This window comes from Manacus vitellinus, unplaced genomic scaffold (genome assembly GCF_001715985.3).
Source record: "Manacus vitellinus isolate BGI_N305 unplaced genomic scaffold, ASM171598v3 scaffold_31_pilon, whole genome shotgun sequence".
NCBI lineage: Eukaryota > Metazoa > Chordata > Aves > Passeriformes > Pipridae > Manacus > Manacus vitellinus.
The window spans coordinates 4,488,421-4,511,760 of record NW_021940379.1 but is presented as its reverse complement, the minus strand read 5'-3'; the positions used below and the strand labels follow the sequence as shown (position 1 = coordinate 4,511,760).

General features: G+C 44.9%; 2 protein-coding genes and 1 non-coding gene across 3 annotated transcripts; 2 read left to right on the top strand and 1 right to left on the bottom strand.

Moving 5' to 3' along the window:
- The first annotated feature begins 626 nt into the window (after nucleotides 1-626).
- BRI3BP (BRI3 binding protein) lies at nucleotides 627-5,754 on the top strand. The gene is made up of 2 exons (XM_008926625.3): nucleotides 627-729; nucleotides 1,296-5,754. Exons 1-2 carry the CDS (start codon nucleotides 675-677, stop codon nucleotides 1,712-1,714), a joined length of 474 nt encoding a protein of 157 aa, XP_008924873.1. The 5' UTR covers nucleotides 627-674; the 3' UTR covers nucleotides 1,715-5,754.
- A 97-nt stretch (nucleotides 5,755-5,851) lies between these two features.
- DHX37 (DEAH-box helicase 37) lies at nucleotides 5,852-22,312 on the top strand. Its single transcript, XM_029961217.1, has 27 exons — nucleotides 5,852-6,155; nucleotides 7,085-7,254; nucleotides 8,186-8,298; nucleotides 8,913-9,240; nucleotides 9,949-10,097; nucleotides 10,824-10,916; nucleotides 11,038-11,134; nucleotides 11,515-11,628; nucleotides 12,001-12,102; nucleotides 12,596-12,710; nucleotides 13,094-13,189; nucleotides 13,764-13,840; nucleotides 14,517-14,655; nucleotides 14,909-14,985; nucleotides 15,558-15,790; nucleotides 16,228-16,339; nucleotides 16,929-17,035; nucleotides 17,419-17,607; nucleotides 17,732-17,856; nucleotides 18,125-18,241; nucleotides 18,364-18,536; nucleotides 18,928-19,042; nucleotides 19,481-19,618; nucleotides 19,955-20,049; nucleotides 20,490-20,563; nucleotides 21,394-21,491; nucleotides 21,929-22,312. Exons 1-27 carry the CDS (start codon nucleotides 5,852-5,854, stop codon nucleotides 22,003-22,005), a joined length of 3,627 nt encoding a protein of 1,208 aa, XP_029817077.1. The 3' UTR covers nucleotides 22,006-22,312.
- Nucleotides 22,313-23,263: 951 nt separating this feature from the next.
- Nucleotides 23,264-23,335, bottom strand: TRNAA-UGC. Its single transcript has one exon. It is a non-coding gene; the product is annotated as a tRNA-Ala (tRNA).
- Nucleotides 23,336-23,340: the final 5 nt, after the last annotated feature.

Genomic DNA, 23,340 nt, shown 5'->3' with positions numbered 1-23,340 from the left:
GGGAAAAATTGTCAGGGAAATCTCTAAATCAAGGTTGTTTTAGGTGGGGGAGACGGCCAGGGCAGCCCGCTGTCGGTGGGGAGCCCTTCAGCTGAAATCCGGTCTCTCTGCATCAGCAGAGCATCCTGCGCTTGTAGGGCCGTAGGAACTTGCAGGAAATCAGGCGTGCAGGACCTGATTCTCTGTTCCTCCTTCCCTCAGGCAGTAGGAAGAAGTAATAAATACTGTTAAATTGACTTACGAGTACACTTGAGACGTTTGTGCGTGGTGCTGGGGACATCTCGCAGTTCCTCGATAAAACTAATTCCCTGGTTTGATTTACCAATTGCTAGTGATTGTGTTATCTCTAAACTTCAGAACAATAGTAAAGCCCATAAAGTGCAGTTTTAAGTGCTGCCAACATATACATTTACATGCCCAAATACCTACACTAAGGATAATTGTAATATGCAAATTTAAGATTCACAGAGTTAAAAAAAACTACAAAATTACTTTTTTTCCCTTGGGGACTACAAAATAACCTGCAATTCTTGCTTAATGGATTATAATTCTACTTGTGACTAGTAAGTCTCAAAGTATGTTTCTAGGAATTGAGTATTTTTTTAATTTTCAATTTTATTTCTCAGTTTTTCTCAAGGTTGACAGAGAGGTTTGTGAATGGGGTGGATGTATTAATGGACACATTCTGGAGAATATGGACTGATTTGTTAGATGTTCTTGGAATTGATGGTAAGTGTGATGCCTGTTTACCCTTGAACTGTCTCAGCTTGTGTCAGTGTTTACAAGCAAATGGGAAAATCATTTTATCATGCTGCATTAAACATCCATCAGCAGTGTCTCTATCTGCTTATGTGGCTTTGATTTTGCTATGAGTACCTTTGAACAAGAAGACTGAACTCAACCATTCCATTCCTCTATATGTATCTGTAGGATGTCTGTAAAATGACTTACAAGTCACGGTTGATTTCTTGGTATCATCATTAGATGGATTCATGCAGCCAGGAATGGTGCAGGGAAATCAAGGAGGACTAGAGGAAGGAAAGACACAGTTGAGAGCCATTAGAATATAACTTTTACAAAGCAGGATCTGTAGCCCCAGTATGAACTTGTCAGCCAGTAATTTGAAGAAGGTCCATCCAGAAATGGATAAACCAGTTTTACCCCTGACTTTAGAAAACACAGCCATGACCCCGCTGCTGTGGGGGACTGACCTTCTGGAGCTGTGCTCGTGTTTCTCCCTGTACCACTGCAGCCTGCCCTCATTAACATTCTGTACATTTTCCTTTGTTTTTCAGCCTCCAACCTGACTCATTATTTCAGCCCAGCAGCAATTGCCAACAACCCGACCCGTGCCCTCCTGCTGATCGGTGCCATTTTACTTGCCTATTGGTTTCTATCTCTCTTCCTTGGATTCTTCTTCTATCTCCTGCACATGCTGTTTGGTCGGTTTTTCTGGATTGCGAGGGTTGCCCTGTTCACCCTGTCGTGCGTGTACATCCTCCAGAAGTACGAGGGCGATCCGGAACACGCCGTCCTGCCGCTCTGCTTCGTCGTCGCCGTTTACTTCATGACGGGGCCGGTTGGATTTTACTGGAGAAGAAACAACAACAGCAGCCTGGAGGAGAAGATGGACCACCTGGAGAGTCAGATCAGACTGCTGAGCATCCGCCTTTCCAGGGTGATTGAGAACCTGGACAGGGGCAGCGAGCAATGAACCAGCCCCTGCAGACCACTGTACACCAGCTCCAGAAAATTCCTAAGCACTGTCTCATTCAAAGTTACAAAGCAACAAAAACGTCACATGGTAAAAAGTGTGCAAAGTTATAACTTTTCATCATGTGTGAGACTAATTTATCTAGATTATACACTCAGCCATTAAACTTGTAGGAGAAAGAAAAACATTTACAAAATTCAGCTGTATATTCAGAGTTTTATCCAGTACTAGAATTTTCTCAGTAGATAAACGCTTACTTTTACAAGCACTTAAAAACATCTTTTGTAAAGTTTTTATAAAAGCAAATTGAGTAGTCTTTCAAATATTGAAATTGAGCTAAACATATGCAAATTTGACACTTTAAAAGTTAAAAAAAAAAAACAACAAAAAACTCGAGCTACCAAGCACTTCCATTGAGAAGTATCTGCTGTGGGTCCACATTTTTATTTTTTTCAAAGTTGTGAATGTTTTTGTGTTTTTGTTGGCTTATTTCATTGCCTTGAAGTTGCCTTTCATAGAGTATCAGATGAGGAATTTTCTGGTATCCAGGCCAAAAAATTCACACCATAGCTTTTAATAGGAGGTGGGGAATGAGGGAGAAGGAAGATTTGAAGTCCTTAAATGCCAGTCCAATGGGAGGAATTGAGAAACACACGTGGCATTTTTTCATTGCATTTCATCTCAAGACCTTTAATTTGCTGTCTGAAAGGAAATCTGGTTTAATGAATTGGCACAGAGGGAAAAGACGTAGCGTGACAAATTGTAATTCATATTTGATCTGCACAGTGAAGCATTTTCCAAGCATAAATGCATAGACTAAAACATGATTTTTAATCTCAGGACCCACGTACTTTCTCAGAAAAGGCAGCAGTGAAAACACGTGCAAATGTATTGTTGCTTAAAGCTTTCTCAGGACCAATAAGCGGCAATAAATTATCTTCAGGAAGATCTGGATTTTTTTCTAAAATTGTAATAGTTTTATAGGAGCTTTTTGCTTGAAGTCTGTGTCCTCATTAGGTTTTGGGGAAAGTGAGTCACCTTATGAGGAGGGTGTAGGAAACGGTTCTGTTTCAAAGCGGTGGAGCTTTGAAGCAATTTTATTTTGCAGGATTTCTATATTTGTAACTTAGAACTGACTGACTTGGTAGAGTATCACTGGCTTTGTGAACGGTTTGCTGAAATGCAGTGAAACAAAGGTAACCTCAGGGAAGGAAGTCAGGAACGTGGTTTGACCTGGGAACAACAGCATTCAGTGATAGAGATGTGGGGAGGGAGGGGAAGCACTGACCCGTAGTGATGAGCACTGATACCATGAGAGGTGGAAGGGACCACAGCTGAAGCACTGTGTTCCATAGGGTCTAAACATAAAATTACATTAAAAAAACGCAACAAAAAATTGGTCTGTGATAGGGCCTGGCTACAAAGCAAGGGAACAAGTATGAGGAGGTTCTCCTCTCCATGCCTGTGAGTGCCAGTAGGACAGGCCAGGGCAGCTGAGCACGGCTTGGCCTTTGTCCTCTTGTTCCGTTGGGCAGAACTTTTGCTGGATGTGATGCTTAACTGAATGTAACTGTTGGGCAAATTTATTTTTCTCTTTATGCTGAAGTTTAATGTTCTTCTTAGAATGTGTGTTACTTGCCTAATCTCTTTGGGTCTGTATGTGACATTTACATGAGGGGTTATTTTTAAAATCCATGTTAATGGCCTTTACTCCGAACGGTGATCACTTGAGTTCAACACAGTTGAAGTTCATATGCACTTGGCACGGTTGGAATCCATTTTAGTTTTTTATGTCACCTGTAAATCCCCCTGCACACCATTTATTGAGAAATACAACATTTAGAGTTGTAAAATAACTGGTTTTCGCAACTTAAGATAAGGACTATGGCAACAAGTAAAGCTGAAAATATAAAATACAATGTATTCCTTTTTCCAGCTCATTTTCCATAGTATTACAAGAGTCTTCCCTGTAAACTCAGTTTTGCCTACTGTTGTGCACAGAAGACTAGGCTAAAACACCAACCTGGAAATTAGGAATTGACTAGCACAGCTTGTCAGGTCTTGATGTGTTTTGTTAAATTTAAGGCCTGAGGACCAAAGTCTGCAAACCTCGCTCGTGTCAGCGGCTCCATCGCCTTCTTAGGACTATGTGCATGAGTCAGTTTGCATAGATTGTATTTTATGTAATCCATATTTAACGTTGAAGTTAAAAATACTGAATCATTTATATATTAAGAGTTGTCTATTATAAAGATTTCTTTAAAAATACTATATAAAAGTTAATTTGGATTATAGTTTCTCCCTGTCTTGCTCTAATCATTTATCTTAGTTTTGTAAAATCAGCCCTCCTATATTAATATTCTTGATTTTGATCACCCTGCTGCTTGAAAAAAAGTATTTTTATATTTACTTGCATCCCATGTATAGCAAAATGTTATGTCAAAAGTGGTATATATAAAATTGGGTATTTTTAATCAGTATTTTTCCCAGCACTCAGTTTTCACATTAGTCAAATTCAGAAGTAATGATTTTTTAAAGCACAATCTAATCTTCAATATATATATATATATATACTTTAAAAATGCTCTGTATTTTTAAACATGCACTGTAGTGAAAGCGCTTTTGGGACATGAATGTGGTATTGTATTTAATCTCTTTCAACTTTTGTAAATAACCTTTTACAAGTATTTTCCATACCGGGCCATCTAGTTTATCCATGGAGGTTTTTGCTGTTTTTTAGAACCCGTGCCAGTGGTTGCACTGCTTTTGTATTGCCATTGGTAGGAGCGTCCCAGAGACAGGCAGGTCTTGCCTTGTCACCCACGGACAAACCAAGACTGGGAGTTGATGGATTCGCTTGGGCTGGGGGCAGAGATGGGACTGGAACAAACCTCGCAGCTCCCTCCTTTCACTGGGATCCAGCAAAACAGAGAGAGGGGAGCGATGTCTGTGCACTCCTGCCACAGCCATGGCCCTCCTGACCTGCTGCTGAGGGGGCACAGGTGACCTGGGACCAGCTGGGTGTGGGGATATCCCATCTGGCTGCTCCTCCGGAATGGATCCTGCTCACGGACCTTCCCCTGCAAAGAACATCACCCCGTGTAACCGGCTGAGGAGGGGCTCCAGGCTGTCCAGGATGGGAGATCCCGTTGGGTCTGGAGTGTTTAAACCTGCGTGCTTTAGGACCTAATATTTGAAACTCCTGTAGTGTTTTTCCACGCGCTCCCATCTTTGCAGAGCTGACGTCTGCAGCAGCACCTCCGGCTGTAGATAACCGATGTGTTGTATGGAATGTGGCGCTTTCACAGTGGTTTTGGGTGTCAGAGTGCTGTGTACAAACCTGGTGTAGTTCAGTGCTGTATTTATAGCCCGTCCTTCACATTGTGATTTGCTTTTCCAAGACTCGTTGCATCGTCAGTGTGGAAAATAGACCAGTATCAACCTTAGCTTCGGTGGTGTAGAGGTGTTTTAAGTGTGATTTGCCTCATGTACTGATTCGTATTTGGCAGCTAATGGCATAAGTGACCATGAGTTCTCTTTGTCTGGGTTGGAAAATAAAAGGTTTTATTGTATCCGCATGTATTTTAAACTTTTTGGATAATTCCATCGACCTGTGATGACAGCACATGTAAAAACCGACCTTTTCCTTTTGATGAGAAGTTATATTTGCTGTGGTAGCACTCATTGTTAGCACTGATGGTAGTGATTTCACACCGTTTTGTACATCAGCTTTCACAGTGTTTAAGTTTGTACAACTGTTCATGTGAAAACGATTTGGTCTGAAGAGATGCTCTGTGTTCACTTCTGACATACAATCCTAGACACATACGAGATTCTGCTGATAATACTGTTAAGTAGCTACAAATGTACCAGACTCATTTTTTACCGAGCTTTAACATGCCTTTATTTATTTATTATCGGACCAGCCAAACCCGTGTACTCCGTAGTTCAGTATTTGTTAGAACAAAAATCTCACAAATCAACTTAATGGTATTGTGTGGCAAAGCTTCGAATAAATGTTTACTGAGACTTTCCACTGAGCAGCGAGTCCCTGGTGAGGCTGCGCGGGGTGGGAGATCCCGGGATGGGATGGGGTGGGATGGGGTGGGATGGGGTGTTTGGGGGTCCCGAGCGCGGATGTTTTGGGGCCTTGAGCGCCGGGGAGGGCGGGGCCTCTCCGCGGGGCAGCTTCCGCGCCTTGCGCGCGCCCGGCCCCGCCTCGCATTTTCTCGCGAGACCCCCCGCGCCCCCCGGATAAGTGGCGCCGCAGGAGCCGGCACGTGGGGTAGGCGCTGGGGTCCGGTCGTGTGTGGTGACCAGTTGTTGCGTCGCCTTCGCCGCCTGGGCCGTGCGCCGCTCGGCAACAAACTGAGCCGACTGCCGCAGGGCGCCGCGCCGCCGCCGCCGCCGAGCCGCTGGAGCCTGCCGCTGGAGCTGGGAGGTGCGGCGGGGACCGGCCCGGCTCCTCCCGGGCGTTGTATTCGTTGCTGAGAACTCGGGCTGAAGGGGCCGCAGAGTTGCTAAGATTGGAGTTACTGTCGTGCCTTTGCTGTATTTTTATTATGCTTTTGTTGGAAGCATTAATGTTATTTTAAAGGACCTCCCTGGAACGCGCTGCCCAGGGAGATGTTGGAGTCGCCATCCCCGGAGGTGGTTTAGGAAAGACTGGATGTGGCATTTGGTGCCATGGTCCAGCTGACAGGGTGATGTTCGGCCACAGGTCGGACTCGATGATCCCAGACGTCTTTTCCAGCCTCAGTGATTCTGTGACTTGCAGGCTTTGCATTAACAGCTCTGCTGGAGCATTACTGCGTTCAGGGAATTCAGGAGTTGGACTCGATGATCCTTGCGGGGTCCCTTCCAACTCGGGACAACCAGTGGTTCCATTATTTATTAAAGCAATTATTTAAAGTGTTTTTATGTTTAACATTTGCATTCTCAAATGTTTTCTTTAAAAAAACCCCACGTTTATTATACTATTTTTATTTTTCAGAATTTAGTAATGCAGATTTTTAGCATTAAAATTCACTGGTGCCTGGGCAAGGCAGGAGACTGCAGGGTCACCCCAAGGCACACTGTGCCATGTGCTGCCCCCTGATCCTGGGGATTTGAGTAAAAAGACAAAAATTGCAGTGTTGTTACATAAGTCATGGAAAATTTCCCTTAGGGCTATAGTAAGCTCAGGGTTATTTAATCTACAGTTTTGTGGTCTTCTGCCTCTGCTGATGTTGCAGGATTTTTTTTGGCTGGACATGAGGGTTGTGTTTGTTTGAAACTCCAAAATCTGTCCTGGTGTGTGATAAGGCTGTTAAGCAGTGTGCTGAAAATAGTCCACCTGGCGCTGGTGAATAATCAAAGACTTGATTTCAGATGGAGCAACACTGAAGGGAATTGATGAAAGCAATGCCCTGGTCCTGCCAGCAAAAAAAGCAAAGAAGAAAAAATCTGCCTGTGTTGTGCAAAAGCAGAAGAAACCCCTGAGCAAGAAACAGAAGAAAAACCTGCAGAAAGTCTTGGAGCAGAAGGAGAAGAAAAAAGAGGTATGTTGTTGCTTTGCTGGCAACTCCAGGCTCGTCGCTTCTCTTAAAGTGATAATTTAATATTGGTGTGTGGAAAATGAGATGATGATGAGCAGAACTCACAGACATGCAGGTGCTGAAGTTTATGTTACAACAGCACCAGCCACCCCTTTGCTGGGCATTGTGTTGAAGATGCACCACTCATGGGCTTGTGAGTGCAGCTCCAGTGGTGAAGAGCATTGCCCTCCCTCCCAGTGAGTCAGGTGCTGCAGGAACACACCATTTCTGGCTCAGGTTCCCATTCCTGACCGAGTAGACAAGTGTTGGGAAGTAGACAAGTGGCTGGCAGAGTCAATGACATGATTACATTTTAAAAGCGTTCTATGAAGTGGGTTGTATGAGCAGCTTTGTCCTGCTGCAGAATGAAAAGTTTGATGCACCCCTAATTCTGCTTCTGCTGGTGCTCCTGAAGTACTTATTTCTAGCTTTCTGTATGGAAATAGAGCATTCTTTCTTTACAAAACCTTTCCAGGCAAAATTCCTGTTCTTTTTAGTGTCTGAATGATGCTTTGACAAAGGAACTCTGGTTCTGGAGGTACTTTAAAACTGTGGCTGCCTGACCCCCTGCTAGTCCCACATGGAAGAGTTGAAGGGAGGCTCCCATTGCTCCAGCCCTCATTCCAGCACGTTAGTTCAAATCCATTTTCTCCCCTGTGTTCGAAGGGTGCAGCTGAGCTGCTCACTGCAGTCCCCATTTCTATTTTTGCTCTGGTGTAGAGCTGAAATCTTCATCGGGGAGGTCTGACCATGCAGCAGCAGGAAGTCTTTACAACTTCACAGCAGGATTTGCCAGAGCACAGAGCACACCCTGTAGTGCTCAAGTGCAACTCTTGAAATGAAATTATTTCCTGGTGACAGTAAGCACTGATTTTTTTTGTTTTTCCTCAAAAAGCGAGCTGAGTGGCTGAGCAAGCTGAACGAGGTCCAGGCTTCTGAGGCAGAAATGAAACTCCTGTACACGACTTCCAAACTGGGTATTGGGGAGCGCATGTATCAGGCTAAAAGGTAAGGGGTTTTTTTGGGAAGGACCATTGTGGTTGAACAGCAACATTTTGAGCTGCTTTTCCTTGATTTATTTTTTTTTTCTTCTTGCTGCAAACATGGAATGGATGGAGTGAAATAATTTTCTGGGTTTTATCTGATAATGTTTTTTCTGGATAATATTTTCTTGTTTGAAAGGATGTTAGTTAAAAGAACTTGGTCTTTCCTTTCATAGGGGACAAGGTGGGTGAGAGTTACATCTGCAGAGTCCTGCAAATTGTGCTAAACTACAAAATTGGTGGATAAACATTTAACTTAAACATTTACTTAAGCATTTTTTTCTTGTATTGGAAAACATCTGCTGATGTGGTCCATAGTTGCTAGATTTATCAAGAGCTGTATTTTGGCAGAAGTTGAAATAATGAGACTTCAAAGGTGCCATCTGAAGAAATGAATAAATACCAGGATAGAACCTGCTTAGATACAAATACAGCAATCAGGTCAGCTGAGGCTTTACCTGGCAGAGTTGTGGAAACCTCCAGGAATGGAGATCCTGGTTCGTGTGGAAATCATGTCTGGCTTGAGATGCTGGAGAATATTGACCAAAACCTAGTTCACATGTTCATGTTTTGTTCTAGGGTAGTACAGGAGCCAAGGACTGACGTACCTGAAAAGATCAGGAGCATCAGTGGTGCCAACAAGAGAAGGCACAGCTCAGGTTCAGAATTGGAGCCTGAGGAAGAGCCCAGTAGCTCTGAGGAGGAGGAGGAAGAGCAGAAACAAGAAACTGAGAAGTGTTCAGCCAGTGCTGTGAGTTCTGCTGAAAAACCAGAGGAAGGAGCAAGGAAGGCAGTAGCTGAACAGCCTCCAACTGGTCCCAGTGCTCCAGCTTCCCAGAGAGCCTCCAACAAACCATCCTGCAAGCCTGCAGTGTTCATCCCAGTGGACAGGTCTCCTGAGATTCAGGTGAGGCTCTGTGAACAGTACAGTGCTCGCCAAAGGTGTTGGGAATGGTGGTATTTTCCATTGGATTGGGCCCCTGCAGACACTGTAGCATTGTCTTGCATCTCTTGCTAATCTGGCCCAGCAGCAGAGTGCCCTTGTTCAGGCAAGTTGTTCAGGTACAGATCTGAGCTTTAAGCCTGTCTGGTCTAGCAGTAGGAAGACTCAGTTTGTTTTAGGATATAAGAGTTTGTCTCTGGTATTATATATAAAATCTATTAGCAGTCCTTTATTGTCCTTCACTGGAAAATCTTGTGAAGTCTCTTTTAGCTCTCCATTGTGCTGTATCTTGTGCTGGATGGTTTTATCCCATTTGTTGTAGGCAGGACATCCTGTAGAAATGGGAAAAGCTCTGCATGTGTCTGAACAGTTTGGACAGTTGTGAAATGAGTTTTCCCTTGAAGTGCCATGTTAAGAAACTCAAATGACTCTGAAGTTTCACAAATTAAAAGTGCAAGGCTTGCCAGCTGCTTTTTGGGAAGCTGTTTTGATGACTGATTCTCAGACATGCTGGTGTTATATTAGCTGGTTTAGAGCTTTTCGAGCCACAAGGTTTGCAGAATTCTTTTTTGTGGGCTTATGGTCTGAGGAAGGTAACAGTTTTCAATCCTGAGGAAAACAAAAAAGCAGTGAGACACAATGCAACTAAAATATGTGTTTTATATTGTTTAGGAAGCAAGACTAAAACTTCCAATCCTTGCTGAAGAGCAAGTCATCATGGAAGCCATTAATGAGAATCCCATTGTGATCATATGTGGAGAGACGGGAAGCGGTAAAACCACACAAGTGCCTCAGTTTCTCTATGAAGCTGGTTATGCCAGGTAGGAATCTGCTTTTGTATCCAGCAGATGGAATTAGGAAAACTCAAGCAGAGCTCAGTCACTTCTGGTATGGCTGAACTGAATCTGGTCTTCCCTGTGCAGTGGTAATGGCCATATTGAGTGGGCTTTTAGGAAATCCGATGGGAATAAGACTGACCTGCAGAAGTCTCTCTGCACAAGTAATCTTTTCAAACCTCTAAGGTAAAAATTCTCTTGAAAGCCCCTGGCCTGTTTCCTGCAGAAGGGATGTATCCTCTAGTTTCACAGGTTTGGTTTTACCTCTGCAAGGAAATGTGTGTGTTTCTTAAGAATAGCTTTGAAAATAGCTGCAGTTCATCTGGCACTCAGTAACATTTTTGAGCTCAGGCACCTCAAAAGGTGCTTCCTGTGAGCTGCATCAGCTTCTGTGCTGCTGCCCCAGCCTGAGTTCTTCTGAAATGGACCCCAATGCCAGAGGAATGCCCAAGGGGCCTGGAGTTCAGTTAGCTGGAATTGCAGGTGGAAAATTCCTGTGCTAATGCATCTTCAGATCAGTACACATGTAATGCATTTGGGAAACGCAAAACTTCCTTTCTGTCTTTTCCTTCTAACTGTATCTAAATGATACCGTGTGAGTGATGCTGCTTAATCTAGAGCCACTGTGCAGAAATCCTGTTGTCATCTTTCTAGGTTCTTTTCCTAGTTTAATAAAAACAACCCGTCCTTTCCTTTCCTTCGCCCCGTTAGTTCCAACGGGACCATCGGGATCACGGAGCCTCGGCGCGTGGCTGCAGTGTCCATGTCCCAGCGAGTCGCTAAGGAAATGAACCTGTCACACAGGTGAGCAGAAAAACAGCTGAGACCTCGCTGAGAGGTGACACTGGGGTGTTCTGGGTATGTCACGGACTTTCTGTTTCTCCCCGTGCTTTTTCCTGTGGGTGCCCTGGGTGTTTCCTCGCAGAGTGGTTTCATATCAAATCCGATACGAGGGGAATGTTACAGATGAAACACAGATCAAGTTCATGACAGATGGTGTGCTGCTGAAAGAGATTCAGAAGGTAAGTTGCTGTCCTCAGTGTTATAAAAAGGGAATTGTTTTGTGTAGCTGGAAGAGAGGCCAGTTGCTTTGCATGGATGTGCCACCAAACTTTCGAAGCAAAATCCCTTTCAGCACCAGAGGTGTATTTCATCTCAACCCTTGATATTCCTGCCTAAGTCCCTAAACATTAGGTTATCTTGCTGTGTAAAATGAGAGTGAGGAAGAGACTCTTGAGAACTAGGCTGTTTCATGTATGGTGAACACATGAAACTGTGCTCAGATGTGTGAGAGATGCAGCTGTGAGGATGGGGAGTCAGTGTTTGTGCAGCCGTAGGGTGTTCTGACTGAAAGACGTCCTTGGTTGAGGCTTCCTGTGGTGAAATTGATTTCTCTTCCCAGGACTTTCTTCTTTCCAAGTACAAAGTCATTATCATTGACGAAGCCCACGAGAGGAGTATGTACACAGATATCTTGATAGGCCTCTTGTCTCGCATCGTGCCCCTTCGTCAGAAGGTGAGAGGAGCAGTGTTCCTGTATTAGACACAGGTGTGGGGAGGGGGATGTTAGCCATGAGGAGGCTCTGTGTGAGGAGAGACTCTCTGTGGTGTGGAAGTTCATGGAAATCTGTCAGAAACGATGAAATAACACATAATGTGCTTGTCTTTATGATCGAAGAAGCACAGAGCCTACAAAAAGGGGGAAAATAGTACATATCAGTAACAACAGATGACTTTTCAGGCAACATCCAGTTTGAGACTTAGATAATTGAATACCAGCAGCCTGGTAGAGAGCAAGATGCTTATTGTTGAACTGGCATAAGCTGCCAACAGCAGAGCTTGGGAGGAGATATCTGGGGCACAGAGTGACAGATTTGTGTCCCTGCAGAAAGGGCTGCCCCTGAAGCTGATCATCATGTCGGCCACCCTTCGTGTGGAGGATTTCACTGACAACAACAGGCTGTTTTCTGTTAAACCTCCCGTCATTCAGGTATTGTATTTCTCCCTGAGATCTGCCTCAGATGTACTGGCTCAAGTACAACCTTTATAAAACCAGTTACAAAATAGGGGCACTCTTTATCTTTCCAGTTGGTGCTGAAATCTTTCAGATACCAATTTAAAAATAGTTATTTTGTTTAGGCTATTGTTTCTTTTGGGATTGGGTGTTTTTCTTTCCACTTTTATCAGAAAACCGCCCTGGCAGAATCTTATTATCTTAAAAACCTGTAAGTTCAGGAGAACTAGAAAGCCTCAATCTGAGTTGATGGTCTAAAAGGGAGAAAAGCTTTGGTTTCCTGTTTGGTTTTATGGTGTTCAGGGCAGACAGCACTGATAATTTCTGTGGGTCTGGTGTTCTGTAGCTACCAAACCCAAGAGCTGAACAGAAATAGAGCATGAGCTTTCCTAGTTGTCCCATGAACACTGCAGTGATTGTACTGGAGCTATGACAGCAACCAAACCCTTTCTTTGTGTTTCCTCTCCAGGTAGATGCAAGGCAGTTCCCTGTAACTGTTCATTTTAACAAGAAAACCCCCCTGGATGATTACAGTGGAGAGTGCTTCAGAAAGGTCTGTAAAATCCATCGAATGTTGCCCTCAGGTAAGGTCACTGCTGAGAACCTCTCAAATTCTTTGTACTTCACATGTCTATAATTTTTTGGGGTTTTTTTTGAGGGGGGAAGGGGAGGTATTTGGGGTATTTTGTTTTGTTTTGGGGTGAGGTTTTTCGTAAGCTGAACGTGGGACTTCAATGAAGTCCTGTGTGGTTTTATTTACTTTACTTTTTCTTGTGAAAGCAACCCTTCAACTAAATCATAGTTATATTACCTTCTTGAGAGAGTGGTAGGAGACAGATGTGGTCAAACACCCTGTCCCTTCTTGTTATTTCACAGTATATTTGACCTGTCTTTTATCAAAAACAAGATCTGAAGCTTTCCAAGATGAAATGCCTGTGCTGAGGTTTAGTGTTTTCTTCTCTTGCAGGTGGGATTTTGGTATTTTTAACAGGCCAGGCAGAAGTTCACTCTCTCTGTAGAAGGCTAAGGAAAGCCTTCCCATACCAAAAAAACAACGCTGCAGGTAATGCTATAGAAACTGTTAAAATTTGAATTTATCCCACTGACAAGTGAGTTTGCTTTGCACCTAAAAAGATAAGCTTTTATTTTAAAAACACAAAAAACAAGGATTGGGGAAATGGTTCATTGTGGATGATTTTCATGACTGATTGTTAAATTTATGCTGGTTTGAGCCTGGGAAAAGGTTTCTGTGTATTGATCTCTTCCATTGCATTTCTTCACTTACTCTGTTGGGAATTAAAGTGGAAATGCTGCTGCTTGTTGATGACTGTTATTTTCAGATACTGGAATTTCCAAAAAAATTCTTACACAGCTGAGCTAGTTGCCTCCTAAACCTCCAGACATACAATTGCTGTGTGTGCTGCTGCTGATCCTCTGTATAGTTCCCAAATGGAATTATAACCTTAAAATTGTGTGTTATCCCTGTCCCCTCTGCCTTCAGTGTGACTATTTGCTTCTTTCACACTGTGACACTTTGCAATCCCAAAAAGGTGGGAGTGGGACCAGACTCCTCCCACTACCTTTTCCAAGAGAGAAGCATGCTCAGCTAGCAGTTGTTCCACTGTCTCTTTTTGTAGGGGGAGAGGATGACAAAGAAGACTCAGTGGAAGAAATGAGAAAATTTAAGAAATCGAGGAAGCGGAGGAAAGTTATGGTAATGTGTGATGGGTAGAATTCCTCCAAGAGAGAGGGAGGAGCAGGTCCCTCCCTGCAAACAGTAGCCTACATGTCTCCTCAGGAGTTCCAACAGTACTGCCCACTCTGCTGATGCTGCATCAGGAGCAGCAGAGAACTAACACTGTGGATATTATGGGCAGGAGATGGATTCAGGTTGAGTACTGACCACTAAAACTTTAATGGAGGGAGTTCCAGACCTGCTGGCTCCAGGGCTGCTCCTTATCTCACTGTTTGTTACCCAAAATTGGGACTGATGCATCTCTTAGCAAGGATAGTGTTTGGCTTCTGCCCCCATCCTGAATGCACTTTGTTAGTGGGAGATCTTGGTGCTATAGATATACTGTCCACTGACATTGTATCCTGGTAGCTGAAGGGGCTTGAATAAAGAAATTTTACCCTTTCCCACCATCTTCTAAGTGAAGAGGCTTGGCTTGGCACAAAATACTGTTTAAAATGCTTGGGTTTCCCCCCGCCCCAACTGTAACAGTTACCAAATGCTGAATCTTAAAATAACAATGAAATCTTGCAATCCTTCTGTCACCTTCAGGTCAGCAGATGTTTGGAGTAAGTGCTCAGCTTTGCTTTCAAAGCAATGCAAAGTGCTGTTTGTCCCCCCTCCTCATGCTCTGTGGTGTCTTTCTTGTCTTTCTCAGACGCTCCCCAAAATTGATCTGAACAATTACTCTGTGGTACCAGTGGATGAAGGAGATGAAGACAGAGATGCTGACACTGATGATGATGCTGCAGGGTCTGATATTGACCTGGATTTAGGAGATGGAGACTCAGAAGAAGGTCTGGCCCATATGAAAGAAAAACCCCTTATCTCCTGTTACCTGTGAAATGGGTGACATTAGTTGGTTGTCCTTTGCTGAACTGATGTGACACCACGGCAGACCTGTGAAAAAAGCTGTTAAGGTTTTCCAGTTTCAGCTTTATACCTATTACTTTCCTGGTTTTGATGAAGTGGTGTTTGTGGAGATGATGTTGGGACTAAGCCTGGAAGTTGACGTACTGTGTACTGAAATGTGGGTTTGTTTCTTCACAGATGAGAAATCTGATTCATCCCTCCCCCTGTATGTGCTCCCACTCTATTCCTTGCTGGCACCAGAGAAACAGGCAAAGGTAAAGGATTTATTGCCACAGTGAATAAATGATCCTTATAGATATGTGTGATCGTTGTCTAAAGCCACAAGTGAGTTGAAATTCCCATCTTGGACTATCTGTCAATGAGCAGACTTGAGTGGCCCAATGGGCAGGTTGGGATGGGATTGGGGCAGGCCTTGCTTGGGCTGGGGTCTCCCTAATATGCCAGTTCAGTAGGTTGGGAGTGATGGTAAGTGACAATCCTGCAGCATGTCAGAATCAGCCCTGGCCCCAGGCACGTTGGGATCCTGCTGCCAAGTGGCAGTTTGTACGGATCCTTGTGTTCCTTCTTGGCTTCGGCAGTGACAACAGCGTGTCTGAACACAACATGGTGTGTGCCCTGCCTGGAGCCTCTGTGGGTGTTTCTGAAGATTCACAGAGCTGGACAGAGAGCTCTAGAGCTGGAGACAAAGAGTTAAGTCTCAGCTCTGACTCTTGGATTTCCCCTGCAGTGCCATATGCACCGTCATCCCTCTGCAGCCCATCCAAGCCGACTGCCCGTCCCTTTTCCGCTGCTGGCGCTGCACCTCACAGGCCCATCTGTCTCGTAGGTATTCAGGGCTCCTCCTCCTGGCACCAGACTGTGTGTTGTGGCCACCAACGTGGCTGAAACATCACTTACCATCCCGGGCATCAAATACGTGGTGGACTGTGGGAAGGTCAAGAAACGTTTCTACGACAAAATCACCGGGGTGTCGTCGTTCAGAGTCACTTGGATATCCCAGGCCTCGGCAAACCAGCGGGCAGGCCGGGCCGGCCGCACGGAGCCAGGGCACTGCTACAGGTCAGCTGCCTGCTGGGGAGAAACAAAAAGCCTTTTGGAGGGGCAGTGGGAATTTGCCAGCTTCCCCCGCCCTGCTGCCCCTTTTGCAGGGATCTGTTGCTGCTTGGAATGTTTTGGTTTGCCTGCCCTTGGTTCAAAAGGGGAGGTAAAGCCAAGCGTGAACTGGTGATGTCAGTTTGACAGTTTGGCTTCTCAAGGGCCTTTCTCTTGCTGAGAACCCTTATTTCCATGGCCAGATTAGATTTAACCATGGCTGGATGGATTTAACTCCAAGCCGAGCTAACTTGTGAATAAGGCATATGCATCATAAATAATGACATAGTTATGTAAATAATACACACAAGTGGCCTTTTTTAAAATCCCTTGCCAGTTTTTCATGCGTATCTTTTGAGCTAAGATTTCTTTTAAGACTCTAAGCAGCACTTCTGTTCCACTAGGTTATACTCTTCTGCAGTCTTCATGGACTTTGAGAAATTTTCTGCTCCAGAAATAACAAAGCGACCGGTAGAAGACTTGATTCTGCAAATGAAGGCATTAAATATAGAAAAGGTGAGGTGGAAGTGGCTTTGTACTACAGCACTCATTAAAGTGGTTGCCCCTAGGAGTCAGAAACAAAGAGAAATGTCTTCTGTCATCATTGCTTGAGTCTGTGCCTTGTGTTAGAAATTAGGATCCTGAGACTTGATTTTGGTTCTGCAAATTGCAGAAGCTGCTCTGAGTTCCAACAGGCCTTATCAAACATGTTTGTTCAGGTAGTAAGTGATTTCTTATGTTCTTAGAGGTATAAAACCCCCCTGTCCAAAGAGGAGTTTGTGTTTTGGAGATACTGGAGCACTTTCAGAAAGCACAATACATAAATTTAGACCTTAGAACAGCCTGCCCTAGGCGGTGCCTGCAATCAGTGGCAGCGAAGGGTGACTCTGGTATTCCTGTTTCCTAATGTTCTTGTTCTAAGCATTTCCTCCCATTATGTGTCCTTTCCTCTCGCTCCTGGCAAATATCCTAAATGTTTTACTTTGGCACATGTAACCAGAGGGGAGAATTTCACTCCCTTCCAAAGCTTCTTACTGCATTCAGACTTTTTTCAGTGGGCTGTGTCAGTGATGTGCTGATGGGCTTTTTCTCATGATGTCTGTAGGTAGTCAACTTCCCATTCCCAACACCACCTCCCACGGAAACACTTGCAGCAGCTGAGGAGTTGCTGATAGCCCTGGGTGCCTTGAAGGAACCCCCTGTGACGGGAAGGTAATGTCTGTGGTCCCCCATGAATTTCTTCCTCTGTCAAGCCTGTGGGCACTGCTGTCCTCCCACTTCCTTTCCATCTCAGCCCTCGCATCCGAGGGTGGGCTTTGGTACAGAAACTGCCATCATTTCAATCTCTGAATCACCTTTGTTTGTTTTACTGGCCCCAGTTATGTTTGGGCAGGGAAAGACTGTGCTGGGAGTGTGCCATGCAGGGCAGGTGGGAGCTGCATGAGGAAAAGGAGCCTTTCCTGCAGCCTTTCCAACCAGCACATAACAAAACCTGAGGAAAACACATCAATTTAATTGGGCTGCCAAAACCAGGAACACAGACTTGTTCTAATCAGACGTTACTTCATTACATGAGTTTCCTCTTCCTTCCCCAGGCTGAAGCAGCAGCTGGCAGCAAAGCTGAGCTGCCCCATTAGTCCCCTGGGCAGAATAATGGCCACTTTTCCTGTAGCCCCCCGCTATGCCAAGATGCTGGCATTGAGCAGGCAGCACGACTGCCTGCCCTACACCATCACCATCGTGTCTGCCATGACCGTCCGGGAGCTGTTCGAAGAGTTTGACAGGTCAGTGGGTGAGCCCGACACCCTCCTTACAGGAGGCATCACCCTCACAGCTCATGCCTCTCACGTTGGGGCCCCTCTGCACTTACACACAACACTCACTGATGCTGTTCTGTGTTTCTTTCAGGCCAGCAGTAAGTGAGGAAGAGACAGCCCAGCTGAAGGGGAAGAGAGCGAGGTTTTTACAGATGCAAAAGATCTGGGCTGGGCAGGGGCCAATGCAGAAGCTGGGGGACCTCATGGTGATGTTAGGTACTGATTTCCCTTCACCATTAACTTCATTCTGTTCTCCTCCATCACCCTGAGCCCTCAGCTTTGTACAACCAAAGGCATCCTCGTGCTGTAGGGCCAAGTTGAGTGGTGCAGTTTCTAGGCTGTTCCTCTGGGCAGCCCGCCAGTGCTGCTCCCGGGTGGAACAGCAAAATGCATTTGTTAACTGTGTCAGAGCTGTCCCACCGTTGGTTTAGTTAGGAAAACTGATCAGCTAAGCCATTTTCTCCACCTGTCTGTTCACTCCCAGGGGCAGTGGGGGCCTGTGAGTTCGCTGGGTGCACCCGCAAATTCTGTGAAGAGAACGGGCTCCGATACAAAGCCATGCTGGAAATCAGGCGCTTGAGAGGGCAGCTGACAACAGCAGGTAAGTGGGTTTTGAGAGCAATTGCTGCGTTTATTCTCTTTTGGGGGGGGTGACACATCAACTGGGCTGATTTTTTTTTTTTTTTTCCTATTGACTCTTATCTCACCTCTTTCTCCCCGCAGTGAACTCTGTCTGCACAGATGCTGGGCTCTATGTAGATCCAAAGATGAAGCCCCCAACAGAAGCTCAAGCAACGTACTTGAGGCAGATTGTGCTGGCAGGGCTGGGGGATCATGTTGCCCGAAGGATTCAGGCAGAAGAGCTTCTGGATGACAAGTGGAAAAATGCGTACAAGGTAAACAGCTGGATTGGGCTGAATTCCTCCTCCTCAGCATAGCAGAAAGACACTCCTGTGCAAAACTTCTGGCTGGGTGCAGCACTGGGACCGCCTATGTTGACTTTCCTGTAAGTTCTCTCCTTAGAATTTAAGTTTGCAGTGTTGCAATTTCCCAGTCCTCACATAGTAATTGTTTTAAAAGAGCTAAGAAAAGGTTCATTAGTCCATCTTGCAAAGTTCTTGATGTCTCCAGAGAAGGTGAAGCAGAAAATGATGGGGCTATTAAAAACCTCCATCGCTTAGGGAAACCATATAAATGTACATCTGAGACTGAAATTAGATGCAACCAAGAAATTAGATTGCCAGTAACTCATCTTACTCTGCTTCAATCTTTTGTGCTTCCTTACAGACTGCTCTCCTGGAGGACCCAGTGTTCATCCACCCAAGCTCAGTTCTGTTCAAAGAACTTCCAGAGTTTGTGGTGTATCAAGAAATTGTCGAGACTACAAAGCTGTACATGAAAGGTGAGACTGCTGTGGGCCAGCTTGTGCTGAAGGTCTGGTGAGGAACTCAAAAATTCCTTGGCAGAGTGTTTCTGTAGTGACTGCTGTAGTGACTAAATGCTCTCCTTATAGAGTGGTTGTGACTCCTAGGATTTGGATCCTTATGCTTTCTAGATCTGGATCAGGGGATAAATTGGCCTGGTTTTTTTTCTTTGTATAGTAGAATTGGCTGGAGCAAAGCTCAGCTTCTGAAATAGCTGCTCTGCACCAGCTGACAGGGCTGGTCTCTGCTGGTCTCTGAACAGCTTTTTTACAACATAAAAAAGTTGACTTGAAAAATGAGACAAAGTGAATCCTTGGAGATGAGATCATGACATGAGATTGTGTACTTGTGGGGCCGCTGGTGAGTGGTGGCCCTTGGCAGCAAACCTGCATTCAGTGTGTGTTTTCCCTCCTAAGGTGTGTCTGCAGTTGAACCTGAGTGGATTCCTGCCTTGTTGCCACCATACTGCCACTTTGGGAAGCCTCTGGAAAACCCTCCTCCCTGGTACTGCCCCCAGAGAGGCCGAGTTCGGTGTCACAGACCGAGTGTCTTTTGTAAGTGTCTGAAAGTGTCTCTCAGTAGTTTTGTCCGAGAGCTGCCCTGTTGTCACTGTAATGCTGGTTTAACAGGGCTGTCAGCACACCAGGAAGGCCAAGCTCAGCTTGGGCTGTTCAGAGAGCTTAACAGTGTGGTTTGAACAGCTCCATGGGGTTCATAGCATTTAAATGTTGGCATCTTCCTATTGAAATGGGCATTTTATGGAGCCCGCTGCTCCCCCTGTGAAGGCTGGGTGGTGGCAGTGTCCTTCCCACTTCTCTTAGCACCTCCATGGAAATGTGCCCTTCTCTTCAAGCATTTAGAAGAAGACCTGGTGTGATCTTTGTTTCCAGATCGTGTTAGCTGGCAGCTCCCTGCCGTGGAAGTTGATTATCCAGAAGGTATTGATCGCTACAAATACTTTGCCAGGTTCCTGCTTGAAGGAAAGGTGAGTGTGTTCCAGGTGCATCACTTCCTTGATGTTATCAAAAAGTTTTTAGCCCCATTTCTGGAGGAGAATTTTTTTTGTGTGTGTGTGCCATTGCTTATAACTTGCTGGTGGAGGGAGGAGTTTGCTGTGGTTGGTGTGTTGGGGAAGATACCTCTAAAATTAAAAAAAAAACCCATGAAAATCAGTATTTGAATGAAAGAAACCCCCAAACTGAAGTATAATTTTTGCAAAGGAAAAGAAGTTTTAGCTCATGTCTTTGTCCATTCTGAGGCACAAGAGTTGTCTTAACAAGCCAGTCAGGAAAAGACTGGTATGGAGATATGGATAGGAAAGAGATGGTAAAAGAGAATATGAGATGGAAATTTATAGTAGTGCTAGGTGATGGATGGTTGTCTCCACAGAACAATTAATTTACCTTGTTCTTAAAAATCTTCCAGGTCATTAAAAAGCTGGGTTCTTACAGCCAGTGCCTGCTGTCCAGTCCCCTCATAATGCTGAAGACATGGTCCAAGTAAGTTGTTAAAAACAAACTTCAGGTTGTTGTCTCCACCAAACACTTCTCACTTCTTTTTTAAATTAAAAAAATTCAATGCTGGGAAGGGTGTTGCAGATAGTGATCTTGGCTGTAACTGCAGGGCGAGGAAAATTAGTTTTCCTACCAAGAAAAATTGTGTCTCAGGAGAGCTGGGTGACTGTGAGGGCAGTGTGGGAGGACACGCAGCCTTCTGGGCACTGAGCTCTGCTCTGCTGCTCACAGGTACTGCTCACACCTCTAAGGATGTGCACTGCTGCTTTTCTTTGCAGTTTGGCCAATTATTCTGCCTTTCTTTTCAAAAACATGTTTCCAACAGACTGTGGGTTTGATTACATTTAGAGACCTGTGACCCTCCAAAAGGCTGTCAGCTGTCACTCCCTTTCTCTCCCCTCATGCTCCTCTGGCTTGCCAAAATAAACTTTCTCTGAGTCTTCCATGAATTCTCAGGGTGTTGATGGATGGAAGGGTTTTGGAAGACTTGTTAAAAGGGACTGGTGTTATCTGAGGGTCCTACAGTGACCACGTGTTTCCCTGTTTTAGTCAATCCAGAGCTCAGCATGGGACCTTTTTGCTTTACCTTGTGCTCTGCAGCTGCATAGCAGACATAAGAGCAACCTGCTGCTACTTCTAACCACAAAAAGTTGTGGCTGGAAAGAAATCTACTTAGAGTGAACTTTCTCTCTATGTAGAGGTTGTGTGTTTATACATCTATATTTAGCCTTTTAAAAATATGGAGTGTGAATTCAGAAAGCCAACCTAAACTGTGCTAATGAACATTGTTTTATTGCACCATTTTATTGATTCAGACTTCAGCCCAGGACAGAATCCCTCCTGCAGGCTCTGGTTGCAGAAAATTGCGATAATCATAATGCTTTACTGGCTGCATGGAAGAAAAATCCTAAATGTAAGTGTTCTGCTTGCTTAATTATCAGTCATATCAGTGGAGTACCTCGAGCACTGTTGAATTATAATTTAAAAAGTGGACAATGTCACTTGATAAGCTCCAGATATTTTCTTATGAGAAACAGTAATGCCCTGTGTTTGGTTCTTGCAAAGAAAATTTTTTTCCAGGTAAAATGGCTTTTGTTCAGTATTTGTACCAGATTATAAGAGGTCTTTATAGAAGCAGCAGCAAAGTGATGCAGTGATGACTTTCACAATCATTCTCCCCCACTGGATGCTGTTACATCTGCATGCAAGTGTCCAAGCTCCAGCACCATCCCAGTGGTGAAAGGCTGGTTCTTGCTCCTGTGGGGTGATCCCGCAGGACCTTGTTTTTCCAGCCAAACCACCCCAGTCCCTGACTCCCAGAGCTGTCTGACCACTCTGCTCCCATTCCAGACTTGCTCTCAGCCTACCGTCAGTGGATCCCTGAAGCCATGCACGATGACCTCGCCCAGAACTGGCCACCAGTATGACTGTTCTTGATGGACTTCTTGTCTCCAAGGGGTTTTGAGAGCTTCCAAGGGTTTCCCTGGAAATCTGACACAGATGGACTCACCAACTGTAGCGATACCTTTTTGTAAGAGAGCCAGGTGTTAGTCTCTTTTTCTGGGAAGTCCTCCATGTTCCCAGAAGTCCTACCAGCTGTTTGGCTGGTACTTTGTAATATTAATGTTTGGATAATTTTATCCATTGTATTTTATGGATTTTTTTTTTTTTAATCAGAAGTTTCTCTTTGGACTATATTAGTCATATGAACTGTAATAAATATGTAAAGTTCTTGGTTTGAATGGGAGAAATTATTTCTTTGTGGGATGCTGCAGTGAGCAGAATTTCAGAGCTGTGTAGGCACTTCCTCACATGTGTCAGCAGATCCAAACACAGACAGAACCCTTGGGCCTGGTGGTGGGTTGACCCTGACCCAGACACAAACACTGGTGTGTGTCAGCACTGTCAGTCACCCCTCCAGAACTGCAGCAAGGGGGCTGCTATGGAGAAATCCACTCCAGCCCAGCCAAACCAGTGCAGTCCTAATTGTTCTTTTCCTGCATCTTGAGGAGTTTGCCATTTCTCCAGGATATCCACTAATCTTGCTTCCAAAAAATTTTGTTCAAATCTCCTCTCATTCCTGGCATAGTGCTGCAGGCACTCAGATCTCCTGGGGCTTTTGCCACATGGTTGGCCAGGGCTGTTTTGTCCTGGTGCTCGAGAGCCACCTGCTTTTCACAGGCTGGAGCACTTTGGGGAATGCAGCCAGTTTTGGGATGCAGGGCAGACTTTGACCACTTGCTCATTTCACAACAAGAAATTTTGGTCCAACTGGAGAAGAGGTTGGATGCACGTCCATTGTTCCCACTGCTCCCACTCACCCACTGCTCCCACACACTTCAGAGGTGAGGCCGGGACACAAGTAAGCATTAAAAATATCTAAAGCTGATGAAACAGCAACTTTTGTTCTCGAGCAAGAAGGAATCCAGCCCCTTACACTGTGTTTGTAAGTCAAACAGTGCAGCTCTGCAGTGTTTTGTGATAACTCCAGGCAGGAGGGTGCTGGGGGTCTTGCCTTTCTCTAACAAGAATTGCAGCAGAAGTCTGCAAACTGCCCTGTTTGTGGGAGGAAAGGAAAAAAAGAAACGCCATTATGGAACTTATTTGGAAATCGTGGCTCCTAATTTAGAAAATGGGGCAAGAGAAAGCAAAAAACCCACAGGCTTCACGAGGCGGGACAAAAAGTGGAGATGCCGGGGATTGAACCCGGGGCCTCATACATGCAAAGCATGCGCTCTACCACTGAGCTACATCCCCTGGAT

What these genes read in the sequence shown, in the direction of transcription:
- BRI3BP (XM_008926625.3), top strand. Translation starts at nt 675, where the DNA reads ATGGACACATTCTGGAGAATATGGACTGATTTGTTAGATGTTCTTGGA. An exon ending in AGATGTTCTTGGAATTGATG is followed by an intron (nt 730 to 1,295) that starts GTAAGTGTGATG and finishes TTTGTTTTTCAG; the next exon opens with CCTCCAACCTGACTCATTAT.
- DHX37 (XM_029961217.1), top strand. Translation starts at nt 5,852, where the DNA reads ATGTTTTGGGGCCTTGAGCGCCGGGGAGGGCGGGGCCTCTCCGCGGGG. An exon ending in TATGAAGCTGGTTATGCCAG is followed by an intron (nt 10,098 to 10,823) that starts GTAGGAATCTGC and finishes TCGCCCCGTTAG; the next exon opens with TTCCAACGGGACCATCGGGA. An exon ending in GAAATGAACCTGTCACACAG is followed by an intron (nt 10,917 to 11,037) that starts GTGAGCAGAAAA and finishes GTTTCCTCGCAG; the next exon opens with AGTGGTTTCATATCAAATCC.